This window comes from Glycine max, chromosome 19 (assembly GCF_000004515.6).
Source record: "Glycine max cultivar Williams 82 chromosome 19, Glycine_max_v4.0, whole genome shotgun sequence".
Taxonomy (NCBI): Eukaryota; Viridiplantae; Streptophyta; class Magnoliopsida; order Fabales; family Fabaceae; genus Glycine; species Glycine max.
The window spans coordinates 45,184,776-45,199,378 of NC_038255.2; the positions used below are offsets into that span (position 1 = coordinate 45,184,776).

Below are 14,603 nucleotides of genomic sequence, written 5' to 3' on the forward strand. Positions count from 1 at the left end.
TGGGCCCAGGAGTGCACTTATGTGGTTTTATATTCGGGGTATAGATAGCGAGGAATAAGGATCAGCAGGGAGAATTAGGTTTTTAGGGTTTACACCGAGCAGCCACACCTCCCGCAGCAGCCATGGTTCTCAAGTACGTATCCATCGCACTTTTTTCTTCTTCCTCCATCAACTCTTATTGTAGGATCTCAATCTTATATGTAACTTCTTCTATCATTTCTGTATTCTGTGATACATAAATTCATATGCGCTCAAAAGACGATGTGCCTTATGTTGTTTGTGAATTTGGTTTACCTTTTCCTTTCTCATTTTTCTGCCGTGATATGGTTACGTTGTTTTCATTTTCTGTTTTTTAAATAATTAGTTGTGCGTTCTACAGGTAATGATATCTATATTGAAATTGTATTGAACATTTTCCGATGTGCAGAAACGTTATTGCGCAAGATTTACCTCATTCTTCGTTGTTGTATTCGGCTTGATTTCAGTCCTGCAACGCAGTCTTTGAAATTTTGACCTAATTTAAAGCTGCTTCTCATTATCTGCTTTCACTTTTTCGATATTTAGAAACATCAGTAGCTTTTAAAACACGTTAAAACAGCTTTTGAGAAATATATCACACGCATCGAAGATTGATGAAAATAATTATTGCTAAAACAATCTGTGTCTTGAGCATTATTTTTTATCAAATGAATAATCATTTTTCTTGTAAGTGTATTAATATTTGATATTCCTTTATCAGAACTGAACTATGCCGATTCAGTGGTGCCAAGATCTACCCAGGAAAGGGCATCAGATTTGTTCGTGGTGATTCTCAGGTAACATAAAATATGTTTTGGGTTGATGTGTCGCATTATTTCAGTCTGGTTGTTCTGTTTGCAATGATGTGATCATTTTTTAGTTATGAGGGTTTTTTGTTTGTTGCTAGTTATGATATTGATACTGATATGAGGATTTTTGTTTGTTGAATCTACAGGTTTTCCTGTTTGCAAACTCAAAATGTAAGAGGTATTTCCACAATCGCCTGAAGCCTTCAAAGCTCACCTGGACTGCAATGTACAGAAAGCAACACAAAAAGGTGATTATTTAATTGTATTATTTTAAAGATGAAACAATAAACCAATGAGTGAAAATATTGTTGCCTTTAACTTGGTTATTCTACATATAAACAGGTTATGGTGCTAAGTAATTCTGCAATGGTTGCATGATTTGAATTTTGATTGTTTGTGTGCATGTGATATCTAGGACATTGCTCAAGAAGCTGTGAGGAAGAGGAGACGTGCTGCCAAAAAGCCTTACTCTAGGTCCATTGTTGGTGCGACCTTGGAAGTAATCCAGAAAAAGAGAGCTGAGAAGCCAGAAGTTCGAGATGCAGCTAGGGAAGCTGCTCTTCGGTGTGTTTTCATTTTATTTGTTTCTGCCTACTTTTGTATTTGCATTTTTGGATTTGTTATAGATGTGTACATAATCACATTCTCAGCCATTTATTTTCTTATCAACTGTTATAGTTGAATTTTATTCTCCAAGTTTATATTTCTCACTTTAGAAGAGCTAAATTCTGTTTTTTTTTTAAAACTTCTATCATTCTATCATGTTCGTATATATTTTACCTTGTGTAAAATTTTATTTGTTTCAGCGCTTTATTTTTAACAGCTCTACTTATTACATATTTATCGGAATCTATGATGTGGTGCAGTGAAATTAAGGAGAGGATCAAGAAAACAAAGGATGAGAAGAAGGCTAAGAAAGCAGAAGTTGCTTCCAAGTCGCAAAAAGCAGGAGGGAAAGGCAATGTTTCTAAGGGTGCTATGCCCAAAGGTCCCAAACTTGGCGGTGGAGGCGGGAAACGCTGAGCTTTTAGTTTTGTTCCTAATTTTGGCTACAATTTAAATAGTTGTTTTGACACTGCTGTACTGATATTTCATTTGGAAGATTAATCTTTTATTTTACTGTTTTACTAAACCTGTGTTTGGATATTCAGAAGGTACTTGGTTATTGAATGGATTTCGCAATCTGTGCTAGTTTTATATTCTTTTTACGCCAATCATCCTTGACGTTATCTATACTATTGGTTCATGTTTGATTGTGAATTTGACTAACTGAAGAGATGGAGATGCCAAATCCTGCCTTGGTTCAAATGTTGCATTTGTTTTGTTTCATTTGAAGCATTAGCGTAGTGGAATTGAGGGAATGATAATTTACGAGTTATAATAATTGTATATTTTAATATAGGAGGGAATGATAGTGTAATTCTCGCATCTTTAAGGGAGTGGAGTATAATTTACTCAATCATATTTTATTCTTATGCTGGGCTTACACCCAGATGGGCCTAAATTCTGGGACAGACAATTGGCCCAATTAGTAGCAGACCTTCTCAAGACACTAGCTTGAATCACAGTACAGTGCCATGAAATATCTAACAACCCCTGGAAATAAAGTAAATAGCATGGATTGCTTATCATTCAGTTATGGACTAGGATGTGCAAGGAAATGAGCACAATTTGAAAATTTAACCAGTTTATCTACGTATGCGTTTATATTATCTTCCGAATTAATTTAACGGCTATTATTTAATTAGATTACATTGCGCTACCGCTAGATGTGGACTGCGTATTAGAACTTGAATATATGACGAAGGCATTTAGAGTTATCATATTTCACCACTCCATTACTTTAAACATTTTATTAATATATATTATTTATTTATTTCATTCTATTACATCATGTTATCTATCATATGATTCATATCTATACTCTTTTTTTTTCTATTAATTTTCTTTATCATTCTAGGCGTCAACTAAAATAGTAGTGTTCAACAATATGCAAGCAGTATATGATTTAATTGCAATCATGTTCATTATCTTCTTATTCTTGTACCGATCTAACATTAATGACAATTATTTGCACCTAATTTTTGTGACATAATTTTTTTGCCTATTTTTTTTAATAAAATAAGAATTTTTTTTAACATTTCTGCACACTGACGCCAAAATCTAAAGTAGTGTCTGGTTTATTCACTTGGATGTATTTGAGCAAAAGTTTTAAAAATTAGTGTAGGTCTCACAACTCTATTTAACTCTAATTTAAATTTTTACCTTCTTTTGTCTTTTTTTACTTTTATACCTTTCATTTCTTTAAATCAAGAAGGGTGAGTAAACTAAGTGGTATGATGAAAAAGGTAAAAGGGATGGAGTGGAATTTTACTGTTCCTACGTAGAAGTAGCTAGTACGAGATAACTGATATGACTTTATGTATGCAAATCAATTAATTAAAACTACAAGTTAAATAAATTATGCATGCCCTGATTAGCTGTTTTATGAGTCATAACTACCATCCCGACAGGTCTGCATGGATCCTAATGTCAGTTCAGAAAAGGTTTATAGATCATCCTCTAAGCTAGAACACTATAACATTAAGTAATCTGAGTCATAGAGTTCAAGTTCAAATTAACTTGTGGAAGATTAACCATAACCAGGGATAATATTAATAACTAATAAGGCACAACTGGCCAGTGGCAGTGAGGCAGTGAAACAGTGGTGTTATAATCCTCCACAGCGAAAGAACAGTAGCCTTGATCTGCAACATGCTCAATGTTACTCTTTCCCCTTAGACCCTCTGACGTGCTTTCTACTGTTTCTTCCCCAGATATTTCTGTATAACCTCCAAATTTTTGCGTCCAATAACCTTGCTGTTTACTTAGCATTGCCTTCAACTTAATAACCTGCATGCTCACAACAGACACATATGTAGCAGTAGTTATCAAATCAACCAATTCAGGCAATAACTATTGCTATAGGTGCATATTCATGTTAAGACAGGCAAAAGCAAAAGAATAATCAATGTCATATTAATGTGTAAACACAATCTAAATTATTTCTTTGTCTTTATTTCTTTTAACTCGAAAGCAATCATGTAAAGATAATATAAAATATTAATGTGTAAATAAAAAAAATCAAATTTGAAAGCAATAATTTGGTATGAAATTAAAATGTTAATTTCACATTTCTTTTACTGTATTATCTTTCACATCACATATGTGACAGGATCAAAAGTTAAACCCTAATGATAAAGATGGAAAATCACATTATTCATTTTTTTGGGAATGATCACCAAGACATGAGATAGGGGCCACTACATATTCAAACTTGAAATGAAGAGATCTTTCAATTCTGAAAGGCAAAACCCATATAATAAATAGTTCAAGATCGAGCATAGAGTTTGAGTTACATGGAGAGATACAAGGATATGTGTGTAAAACATGTGTGAAGTGGGAAGGTACCTCTTCTTGAAGCTTCTGCTTTTCGTTGGAGACGACATCATATTGGTGTTTAAGCATATCGTACAAGTGCTCAAGCTGCTTGGCCTTCCACCTTGTACGTCTATTTTGGAACCAAACAGCGATTTGGCGAGGCTGCAGACCTAGCTCCCTCGAAAGCTTCATCTTCCTTTCAGGGTCCAACTTTATCTCCTCCTGAAAACTCCTCTCCAATAACTCTATCTGGTTATTTGTTAACCGCTTCTTCTTCTCTTTGTTTCCACGGTCCATTGCCGGAACCGACCTTTCTCCTGTCTCCATCAATGCCGCTTGTTTCACTTCCACTCCTTAATAAATGTAACACAGAGGGTTAGATTAGAAAGTTCAGTCTCTAATACATGAATGAAAGCATGTTGGTTAGGGTTATAACTTATTTTGAGATCAAAATAACATATAGTAATAACTTTGAAAATATAAATATATTCCTTCATAAATAACAGAATCCTAACAAACATTGAGGCTGTCAGATTGATTTTTTAGATGTTGTCCTATACCAACTTACCAAGTGTAGTTTTCAAATATATGCTTAATTTGTCAAGGTTTCCTATGTTAAGTTTGTCTTCTTCAGAAAGGCAAGAAATTGAAATGGGTCAATTACTTGGGATTGAAGTCGCTATTCATGTGCAAAACTCAGAAATAGTCCATAAATTTAAGTTGTTGCCAAATTATATGCGGGCTGCTTGGGAAGCCATTCACTGATTCACACACATGCGCTCACACACATATAGAAGCTAATTGCATTTGAAAATCACAAACCATGAGAAGTAGAAAAGAAATGCAACTTGGCATTATTCGAGGATAATAAGGATAAACTCTTTCAAAGAGTAGTGTTTTCATGTTCTTTTACCTGGATATGAGTTGTTGTTGTCATAGTTGTAGAAGAAGCTTAAGGTCTCTGGCCGAGGAACAAATGGTTTTGTGCCATGATGCCAATCCATGTTTGTTTCCACTTTCCCGTCTAGATCTCTTCTTTTCAATTATATTCCATCTGCAAAATTGATCTGTCTTATATGGACTGATCGAGGGCTTCACTGGGTTGCGATGGACCACATAGGCAGAGAGAAGATACAAAAGGTATAGGGCGAGTATGGCTAAGCCAGTGAGGTGTGGCACTATGGTTCTGACTTGTTATAATTATGAGAGGCCAAAGACTAGCTCTCTACATTCCTTTCTCTTTTTGGGTGCCACTTAAATTATTTAATTACTTCTATCTAATAAATTTAAGATTTTGTTAACCAATGTCATCAGATATTAATTAAGAAATTATCGTAAAAATCATGAAAAAAAAACATTAAAAAATCATAAATAATATAATTTTACGTATTTTAATACAAAAATTTTCTTTCTAGTTTATTATTTAATACCCCAGGTAACACTGATTAATTAGCATTTACCTAAGTTTACTTTAGAAAAAGTTAATTATCAAAATAATATAAAGAGCATTTATTTCGTTGGTTGTTTCTAAATCGAAGTTAAATTTAACAAAGGTACTATTAGTATAGACTATTACCTATCCTGGGCTTTATATAGTGCTATGCGCATCCAAGGTTAGTGTGTGTGACATTTGTGAATTGAAAGTGTGAGCTTCTTTCTATTCTTTTGGGAGCAACAAAGTTTTGTGTTAAGCTGGGTGGAGACTGTAGAAGGACCGTGCTGTCAGTGTCAGGACAAGGTGCGTAAAAGGGAAACCTTGTGTTAAGTTGGCCACAGAAGTAGCCTTTGCGCTAGGCATTTAGAAAAATGTTACTTGCACCATTTTTTTCACAACAATTCTTAGAATTTACTAGAGAAATAAGAAAAATTATCCTCTTAAACAATTTTTACAACAGTTCTTATATTTTTTTTAAAAAAAGTGACAAAATAAATGATGGGAGAGAAGGAAGTTAAAAATAAATTATAAAAATATATAATGAGAATTTATTATATAAAGTGGCATTACTTGACTAGATGTTTAATTTGATCAAAGACATTGAAATTTAAAAATAGAAAACAGTTTTCAAGCTTATCACAATTTATATAAATTAAGTTAGTGAAACTTTATATTTTTCAAGCTTATCACAATTCTTACTATATACTCAAAGGACAAGTTATGTCGTCATACTATGTTGATTAATGACATCTAAGTTACTAATTAGTCAATAGATAAATTAAACGAATATATAATAACTTTTTAATTTTTATAATGAATTATTAATTTGTTACTAAATTTGTAGACCGTAATGAGTTTGATTATTTACCTTAATTAGCAATTAGGTAATTTATTTGATATCAATGAATGATCGATGACATTTGTACATGATCAGTTTCATAACATTATTAATTCTACATTATTTTTGAATAGACACATAAAATTGCCTTCCAACCAACACTACTTTGTCTTTTTTCTTATTCAAATAAACACCATGACATCTATATGATATGGTTAATTGATGTAGCTAGAGAATAATGTAGAGGAATTTTCCATTGGCAAAAAATAGTCAAATGAGTTCCAAAATTGCAACACCGAGGATGACAGAGAAGCAGCTATTGCCTCTGCTGCACCATTAAAAGACAAGTAAAGGACGGCAAAGAAAACAGAACTTGGGCTAATCTTCTGTTCGTTCAACCTTATTTCCCTTTCACCTTCATTATTTATCGTGCAGTGTTGCAGAAGATAGAGGACAGCTGATACCATCTTATAACTTGCACCCCTTCTTGTGTCGGAGCATAAATTTGGGATCTAGGTTCCCTTGCTTTGACAAAAATTTAAGCAATATTTTTTATGTGGCTATATATTTTGATGAGTTATAGGACTGCACGTGTTTGGACTTTTGGAGTACTTACTAGACAAAAAAAACTGAGTGAAGAGGATTCCAAATGACAAGGGAAGTCCTTTCCTTTTCTTAGAGCCCGAAATGAATATGGTGTGAAAAAGATCGTGCATTGCATGGATAATATGAGACTGATAGCGTGAGACAAAGGTCATTGTAGAATAGAATAGAATCCAACCTGCATTGCATGTCATCAATATAATTAAGTTAATTGGTTTCGTTTGTTAATTTATTGATTCATGCACCATGATAACAACGCTACATACTTTTCAATAGGGAAAAGCCTCAGTTCTGATTCTGACGTACGGGTACGGCCCAAAAATAATGAAACACTGGCGTCATCTCCAAGCTTCAAATGCCAAGAGTGATCCATCGTAGAGAGCTATTTATTACTCCACCAACAGGTGCACCAAAGTCTTTACCATTTTTATTTTTGCATACTATTTTTTATTATGATCTTATCTTGTTTTATCATATTATTCACTTTTTTTTATCTCTCTTTCTTACACCCATCCACCAAAAATTGGATGGCATTTAAACATTTTTTTTTCCAGTTTCTGCATGCCTTCTCTTGTTTTATCTGCTACTTGAGAAAGTGAGAAACGATTTTGTTTGCTTATTATGCGTACGGAAAATAATGTCATGTATATAGGAATAAGGAATGCAAGTGGCGTAAGAATAGGATATTTTTAATATGCCATTTTCCTGAAGAATAGGATATTTTTAATATGCCATTTTGGTTGCTGCCTGCAGCGCTGCTCATTTGATGGGTGCCTATAGTATGAGAATGAATGCCTGGAGTAGGGTTAAAATGTCAACTTAGTCACAAGTGATTGAAGAAGATGTTATAGAGTGAAAGTTTACAAGAATAGAGATTTCTATTCTATCAAACTATGAAAGAAAGAAAAAAAAAAACAGAAATGTGCTTAACCTTTAATCTCTTAATTTTCTGTGTATCAAATACTTACTATTTGTCTATTTAGTGAATGTTTGGAAATATACTTTTGAGACTTATACAAATGGCTTATGAATTTTTTTTAATAAATTTCGCATACATTAAGTTTATAAATAAATTTAAATTTGGTAAAAAAATTAACAAATATAATAAATATTTGTTAATTTATTTATTTCTGAATGCACTACATGCATGTATAGGATAAGTGTCTCTCACTTTAACTAGATTTTTAATATTATCAGTACACATTTGATGGTAAAGATTTTTTTGTTACTATATATGTATTAAAGTTGGGTAGGATAATCCAATAAAAAAACCAATATAAAATAAAAATAAACAAACTGAAAATTGAAAAACAAAACAATTTATTTATTAGATTTAAATTTCAGATTTGATTTTGAAAATGATCTAATATTCTAAACCAAACTTTATATATATATATATATATATATATATATATATATATATATATATATATATATATATATATATATATAAAGTTTTAAGAGGATATATTAGGTGTATGTTAAGAGAGTAAAGTTCACCCCTTCAATAGATGGGAGAGTATTCAAATTGAAAGTGAATGTAAGGAAGAGTAGGAGAATGGATATACCAAGAAACAAATAATTTTACACATTTTAACATACACCTAATATGTCTTTTTTTTTATTGCAACAGGTTTATATTAATTAATTAAAAAATAATTGCATGAATACAATTAGGAATAGTCTCAAACTTTTGTGGACTAATAAATAATTTAGATGCCCTTGTCAAGAAATAAACAACTGGATTAGCTTGCTTAGCTTACGGATAAAATTAACATAAAAAATATTATTACATAATTGACAAAATACTACCAAACTCAGAATTACGTACATGTTTTTACCAGAAACCCATGCCATCTAAAACCTGTCTTCTCTTCTTATATCTCTATCTTTGTAATATAAAAGTTTGTAGAAAAATATTGAACAAATAAAATTTGTGAAGATAGTTGTAACTTGGAAGGTTAATTAGTATTGATCAAATAAGAGGTAAATTTTTTTTTCAGTAAATGTTAATTTATTAATTTTATTATAAATGTTAATAAAAGAATTCAAACCGACAATGTCTCTTTCCTTTATTTTTCCTTCACCCTTAAGTCCTGTCTTAGCTTCTCAATTACTAAATAACCTTATATCTCCTGAATAAGGAGGTGGTTGTATGACCTTGTGTGAAATCAATGAGTGCCATCGAAAGTATCAAAAGCAGTACCCCATTAAAGCTTTGCCTAAACCAAACTGCTTACTTCACTAAAAACTAATTACACCCTTGAAGCGCGGGGACAAATGTAGGTAACATATCTGGTTAGAACTTAATTCGATCCCCAACTTTTGTTGAGCTTAATTATTAATTATGACAAAGCCCAATGGTGATTTAGTTACTTCCTATTTCCACGTGAAAAAGTGAAAAGGATATTAACTAAACAAATCATTTTTCTAAGTATATAAAGAATTAAAAAAAATCAATATAATAAACGATTTTTGCATTTTTAATACAATGGTTATATATATATATATTTTTAAAAATATATATTTTTTATTTTATTTCCTTAACCTTAAACTATATACATGAGTTCCTTAAACACATAATATTTTTTTAGGGAAAATAGATTTAAATAATTAAAGCTCAAGGTAAAGAAACTGCAAAACCATAAAAACCTAGCGTATACCTAGAAGATAGGTAGAGACTAGAGAGCTTCGATCTTTGACATCTTGACAGTGGTCCTGGGTACGTGTGTTTGCCTGAAGAAGATGGCCATGCAATACACACACATTTGTAGCTAGCTAGCTCTACTCATGCAGAAGAAATTTGAAACATTGAATTAAAGTGTTAAGCACTCACTACCTAACGCCTTCCCAAAAAAAAAAAAAAAAAAACTCACTACCTAACTGGCCTAAGAAATATATATAGTTCTGAAAGACTGAAACAGAAGCAAAAGGCAACAACTATATCTGACTCTACGTAAACGGCGCCGAACATGGTCATGGACCACTACGTGGGTACTTAGTTGTTACTTTGCTTCATCCAAATACCATATGATAGAGCATAGAGATTCTAGGTAGAGAAGATCGAGGTCCTCCTATATTTGCAATTCTAATATATATGCGTAGATGATCCTATACTATAACTATAAGATCTAACCACTAGTGTCTAACAAATATATAACGAATTGAAAAAACGACAACCGACATTATTTGAAGTTTAAAATAAAGCGGACAAGTGTTCTCACTATTTTTTTTTTGCCTTTTGCAATTGTGGGGGCTGGGGGGTCCCAGATATAGAGTATGTATGACATAAGAAAAAGAGAACCTTAATTATGTATGGTATATATCTTCTTTCTCCTTCTTGTCTTCTCCCTCACCTTTCCCACAGTCTCTGGCCTGACCCAAAACACGGGTTCAGAATGATCTTGAATTTATTCTTCCACGGCCCTTCTCTGTCGTGCAATGAAACCATATATGGAAGTCTTTTTTACTTCAAAACTTGTGCTCGGTTAGGTAGCTACCTCAATTCTCATAGTCTAATTCATTTATTTTCTGAGAATTTATTTAATTAAAAAATTAAGTTGAATTTTAAACCGTTTAATAAACATTTATAGACCGCTTAACATATTAGTCTATTTAAGCTAACAAGTTTTATTTTTTATTATACATAATTAATCTTTGTTGAAAAATTTAATTACTTTTAATAAAAAAAATTCTTTTTAATTATATTTTTTATCTACAAAATTTCGAACTCAAAATTTTACTTGAGTGAATTGAAGCCAGTTGCATATATACCAACACATACAATTTATTATTATTGTTTTTATATATAATGGTAAATTTAACACACACACACACACACAGATATATATATATATATATATATATATATATATATATATATATATATATATATATATATATATATTCTTATTTTAACATACTTATTAAAAAGTGATGCCTAATATGAGGTTATATATATAGTGGGTTATGTCTTTTTTTGTTGGACAACGTCTATCATTTCATCTTAAATTTAGACCGATAGTCTTGATTAATCCTTAAATTTAGAAAATGCATTAAGTTTGTTTAAGGTGAAGCCTAATATGAGGCTTCTCATTTAAAGCATTCATTTGAATCTTAAGCCTTTTAAAACATTCATTTTAAAAAATATAAAATAATTTAGAAACAAAAAAGGGAAAAATGCTTGGGTTAATTTGGACTTTGGAGGGTTCCAACTTTATTGACCAAAAAATCTACCAATTTAATCTTAGGGCTGTTTAGAGAAGAAATTTCCACAATAAAAAATTATGCTTCTTGATTATCATAATTCATGAGTTCAGAAAAAGATTTATCTCGTTAATACATAATGACTAATATTTTTAAAAATATATACACAATTTTTTAGAATTAAAATTTTTATATTTAATTCTCTTTATTTCCTGAATATTTTTTTTAAAACAAAAAATATTTTATGAAGATATGTTTTTAACTAGACATAGGTGTTGCCTTACTCCCACATAATTTTGAGTGGAATGATAAATCAACAAAAATATATTTTTGTTATATACTATCAAAATATGTTTTCATTGTATATATCTAGATAAGATCTTGTTGAGATACACAACCAAAACTTATTTATATTGTGTTGTGGGAGTCTCGAAATGTTAAGAGTATTTTAGTCAAAACAAATTTTTAACAAAGTGAAGGTTTTAATAGCAAAGGACTATTGGGTTTTTAGTCAATAGTAATACTCCTCAACCTTTTTATTGGGTTTTTGTAACAGACCGCCCCGACTACAACTAAAATTCCTGAATAAACCTAGCAACAGAACTATTTATCGCTGACTATAGGAGAAAGTTTATAATAATTCAAAGAATAATAACTATATAGAATGGCATACCAGGGACCACTTACCATTTAAGATGCAACATACCAATTATTCTGCCTAAAACTTCAGTAAAAACTTTCTAACTTTAATAATTTTAAATTCAAGGTTTATTCATCCAAGCGTGTTCTGAATTTGGAATTATCCCAAGGAAGGCAGCATTCTGAACTTTGTTATCTATTGTTTCAAATTTGTTTTTTTATTACTAAAATTAAATTCCAATATCCTAATATATTTTTAAAAAAATTAAGCCCGCCAACTTTTTTTTATTGTTAAATCAGGTTCCTTTGTCAATTTCTTCTCTCTAAAATTTATAAATTTCTTTTACCCCTTAAAAACTCCATTAAATAAATCCAGCAAATTATTTTAAATCATTTACTTTAACTCGTTAATCAAAAATCATATTTTATCATAAATTAAATAATTCCAAAAGTTTGCCCTTTTAAATTCTTTTTTCATATTTTATCAAACTTTTAGCTCTTAACCACCAAGCACATATAAGACATTATTTCAGTTGAATTAATAATCTTGAGTTTGAATCTTGAATATTTAAGTACAATAAATATTAAAAAAGAAAGTATTGAATCTTGAATATTTAAGTACAATAAATATTAAAAAAGAAAGTATTGTCACTTATAATAGTTGTACATGCATTGAGCATAATTGCTTCTGATGAGAATATTTGTGATCTACCCCAAAAACAAACTTCTCGCACCTAGGACTTTCAAATCCTTAGAAATTCCAAAACCCTCAGTTATCTGTAAGGTTAATCCAAAAGGAAAATCATTTAACACAGCAAAACCATTTCATCAAAAGATCGATTCAGAAACGCACCTGAGTTGGGCATTTCCTTTTATTATTCGATCAAATTTTAAATATTTGTAGTCATGCAACTGCGCAACACAAGATTTAACCCAAAAACAAAACATATCAGTAAAGAGCTGAGAAAACGAGTACAATATTTGCTTGTGAATTGTTATAAAGGTAAGTGGAAATTTAAATAGTCAAACATCAGCTCTGCTTCTTAATATTGCCCTTAAAAAGAAGGTACACCTAAATTTCCCAAGCACACTCTTCAAAAATTGTGTCAATACCTGATGGAAAGCACAACAATATCAGGTAAGGAAAATCTACTATAGGATCACAATTAATTTCAGAATGAACAGACCATCCAAAGCAAGTGTTAGTAGAGTTTGTTTTCCTGTTTCTGTATCCATCTCATCTGACAAAGGTATAAAACATGGAAATGACAAACACAAACGGTGATTACATAAAAACTAAAGAGCACGCATACCAACTACCAAAAATTGAACGAAAAAAAAAATCCTAATGTGTGTGTGGTTATTTCAGAATGCCGCTTCTCTTGCGCTCTCTCAAATCTCACTGGTTTTATATCCCAACCATGGGTGTGTTCATAACTGCAGACACGTCGACCAAGCCTCTTGGAAAATCGTCCAAGGTGAAGCCTAAAGGAGAGAGTATAAATATCATCAGGAAAAGGGAAGCTGACCTCCCCATCCACTTTAAACCACCATATTTGCTGCAAATATGCTACAGTGTTGAACCTGAAATGAACAAATAATAAAGTGTAATGCAATACTCAGAAAAACGAGTTGAGCGATTAAACAAAGCAGTTTCAGCATCAAGCTTAAGGGTGCTACAATTTGCAAAAAGAAGCACAAGTAGCATATAAGCAGAAAGTTGGCATAATTACTATTTAAGTATGAAAAGTCATTGAGAATTACAGGTGTCCAACTATTCATAAACTAATACTAGAGTCTGCAAACCAACCAAAACCACCTATTTATATTTTACTCATAGAAGATAGAATGGGACAGTTAGTAATCAGGTTGATTAGTTCATGGATCAGTAGGGCTCAAGACTACAAAATGAGAGCAACCCATCAAAACTGAACCAAATGGCCAATAGTTGAAAGTCAAAACATCATTCCAAGGCACAAGCAATTGAGAGGGAATCACACTCCTCTCCTCTAAGAGATTAATGTGTTATATTTAGCCTATTTAAATGTAAAGAAGCCTTTAAACAATTTTTTTCCCTCTCCATGACTCTCAACATAATTGACAGGTACTTTTGAATCCTTTACTATCAACTTTGGCATTTTAGAAAATGGTGATTTTTGGGTAAAGTTCCAAAATAATAGTAAGAGTATTTAAAACTTCGTTTCATTTTCTAGCATGTAAAATTGATAGGTTGAAAACCAACTGTTGGTGACACTAAATTTGTAGAGGAAGGAAAAATACTCCCAGGGGGTTCATTCACAGTTCACCATCACTAAAAGGTTTGTTCACATTAAAATAGGCTAATCTTAGAATTTGGGCTTAAAGCTTAACTTATTTATAGTCATTGTGGAATCTCAATCTTCTAAGACACCAGCAACATCAATCTTCTAAGACACCAGCAACAACAATGGATTCAGAATAGGCTCTAATGTCATCTTAGAATTTGGGCTCACAAACTCAATTTGTGAAGTGAGGGCTGCCCAAGCTTTATAAGGAATACATTGGACATATTTCTAGATGATGTGGGACCTCAACCTATTGAAAGCTGACATCCGAGTGGTTGCACAATACGATGTTTTACTTAGCCTTTCTGATT

The 14,603-nt window shown here is 31.5% G+C and overlaps 2 protein-coding genes across 4 annotated transcripts; one reads left to right on the forward strand and one right to left on the reverse strand.

Annotated features, from left to right (window-relative positions):
* Nucleotides 1–84: 84 nt before the first annotated feature.
* Nucleotides 85–1,976, forward strand: LOC100499720 (uncharacterized). Its single transcript, NM_001248139.1, is given in 5 exon segments — nucleotides 85–133; nucleotides 740–815; nucleotides 974–1,075; nucleotides 1,243–1,391; nucleotides 1,694–1,976. Coding segments are annotated over 5 exon segments (495 nt in total). The 5' UTR covers nucleotides 85–122; the 3' UTR covers nucleotides 1,851–1,976.
* Nucleotides 1,889–5,406, reverse strand: LOC100807872 (putative homeobox-leucine zipper protein ATHB-51). Of its 3 annotated transcripts, none has more exons than XM_003553530.5 (3): nucleotides 5,161–5,406; nucleotides 4,278–4,600; nucleotides 1,889–3,719 (listed from the first exon to the last, which is right to left on the reverse strand). In XM_003553530.5, the coding sequence occupies exons 1-3, from the start codon at nucleotides 5,249–5,251 to the stop codon at nucleotides 3,489–3,491; spliced, it is 645 nt and encodes a 214-aa protein (XP_003553578.1). In that variant the 5' UTR covers nucleotides 5,252–5,406; the 3' UTR covers nucleotides 1,889–3,488. The 3 variants fall into 3 exon arrangements, with proteins under 3 accessions (XP_003553578.1, XP_040868570.1, XP_040868569.1); XM_041012636.1 differs by lacking the exon at nucleotides 5,161–5,406 and adding an exon at nucleotides 4,912–5,040; XM_041012635.1 differs by lacking the exon at nucleotides 5,161–5,406 and adding an exon at nucleotides 4,816–4,945.
* Nucleotides 5,407–14,603: the final 9,197 nt, after the last annotated feature.

Excerpts from the sequence above, each read along its gene's own strand:
- LOC100807872 (XM_003553530.5), bottom strand. The coding sequence starts at position 5,251 with ATGGATTGGCATCATGGCACAAAACCATTTGTTCCTCGGCCAGAGACC. Across the intron at positions 4,601-5,160 it reads CAACAACAACTCATATCCAG|GAGTGGAAGTGAAACAAGCG; the intron begins GTAAAAGAACAT and ends ACATTTATTAAG. Across the intron at positions 3,720-4,277 it reads AGCAGAAGCTTCAAGAAGAG|GTTATTAAGTTGAAGGCAAT; the intron begins GTACCTTCCCAC and ends GTGAGCATGCAG.